General features: G+C 55.4%; 1 protein-coding gene across 1 annotated transcript; it reads right to left on the bottom strand.

The window, feature by feature from the left end:
- Positions 1 to 303: 303 nt before the first annotated feature.
- LOC308313879 (tetraspanin-17-like) lies at positions 304 to 1,140 on the bottom strand (the record flags this gene model as incomplete). The annotated part of the gene is made up of 1 exon (XM_080761206.1): positions 304 to 1,140. One exon carries the CDS (start codon positions 1,138 to 1,140, stop codon positions 304 to 306), a length of 837 nt encoding a protein of 278 aa, XP_080617332.1.
- Between the last annotated feature and the right edge of the window lie 671 nt (positions 1,141 to 1,811).

The following is a 1,811-nucleotide window of genomic DNA, read 5'->3' as shown; positions in this document are numbered from 1 at the left end:
ACCCCCCTCCCCCCTCCCCCTCCATCGAACAGAGCTGTTCGGTCAAAACCATGCGCGACTGCGCATTGAAAATTATTTGCGAGCTGTACTTTATACCCCCCTCTCCACCCGGAACAGAGACAAAACATCATGTTTTGGACGTGCCAGCGGAGCCTGTACACATACGGCCTCTGGACGTGAAGGGGTGTGTGTGTGTGTGTGTTCTGTCGACTGTCCGAGTGGAAATGTTCTCTCAGCATCAGCGTCAACTAATAACACTATCACTGTGCGTGCACTATAAGGCGGCCTGCTCGGGGGCGGGGGTCATCCGACCGCCTTCACCCACTTGGATTTAACGTGTGCAATTTGATTCAGCAGGGTCACGGCCAGCATCATCCCGACGAAGGTCACGGCCGCGGAGACGACGAGGACCACGAGCGGAACGTTCCAGTTGGCCATGAGCGAAAGCTTCACCTCCTCCACGCAGCCGTTGGTGTAGATGCGGTCGAGCCCGGCGCCGCCTCCGCCGTCGCGGGCGCGGGCGCCGTGTCCACACTGCGTGTCGACGACGACGTCGGGGTCGGCGGGGTCCTCCCGGACGCAGCAGGAGAAGGGCACGCCGCAGCGCTCGGTGCTGTTGTGCGCGTCGGTGCAGTTGAAGTAGACGTTCAGGTCCCAGTCGTCGGGGCCCTGCGTCCCGCAGCAGCGCCAGTAGCCCTGGACGAAGTCGACGAGGTTCTGGAGGTCGACGTCGTCGCGGTACGTCCGGATGGCCCTCTTGAAGAACTGGTCGAGCTGGTCCGTGATGTGCTCGGCGAACATGAACGTCAGGGGCGCGGCGACGCACTCGGCGAAGAAGACGGCCGTCAGGGAGGCCGACAGGAAGCGCAGCAGGTACGTGTTCTCCCGCAGCGCTCCGACGGAGCCGGCGAAGCCCAGGACGAAGAGGACGGCTCCGACGGCGAGGAGCAGCCACACGGGGTCCAGGAGGCCCAGTTCCGCGACGGACGACAGCTTTGATCCCAGGACGCCCTTCTGCGCCCACGCCCACAGGCCCGCGGCCACGAGCAGGCTTCCGAGGAGCCAGACTACGCTGTTGAATCCGAACAGCGCGTACTTCCAAAAGAGGCTGACCTTTGGTTCTTTCGGCGGATGGTTCATCCCCCTTCGACTCATATCTATCTGCGGGACGGCTGGGCTGGCTGGCTGATCGGCTCAACGTGAATAAAGATTAGCACCTGAAGGCTATTGTTACCGTCTATAAGTCATTTGACTGGGTGGGATGAACTGGAGGATCTAAATGGCTCTGCTATATATAGTCTTCTATATCAGGGCTCTGGTCCAACATCACACACACAACACAAACCGTTGTCATGCATACCTACCCATGCATATTTGCACAGGCGCGGTAGCAGATCGAGTATCACGGAGTAGGAGAATTCAAGGTTCAATTCAATTGGCAAAGTGAGATTGCGGGGAGGATACAGCTTCAAGTGGATTCCAGTATACATTCTAAAAGGACTTGTGTCGCCCTCTGGTGCTGGTTTGTGTTCAAACCACCGGTGAGAAAATGCAGCCCATGTCTACCTAACGGTCCTAGACTAGTGTTGATTTCGTCGACTAAAACTAAGACGAAAAATGTTCGTCGACAACCTTTTTTCACTGACGAAAACTAAAAGGAAACTAATTGAAAACTAAGCTATGATGACTAAAACTAAGACTAAATATACTGACAATTTCGTTAACAAATAAAAACTAGACTAAAATGTTAGGAAGGGACTAGTGGACAAGAGATCCAAGTAATTTTACACTTTGTTGCATGCTGAAAATAG

This window comes from Protomyctophum bolini, assembly GCF_963924005.1.
Source record: "Protomyctophum bolini genome assembly, chromosome: 4".
NCBI lineage: Eukaryota > Metazoa > Chordata > Actinopteri > Myctophiformes > Myctophidae > Protomyctophum > Protomyctophum bolini.
Note: the sequence above shows the minus strand (reverse complement) of the source record. Positions and strands in the feature narration are given on the sequence as shown.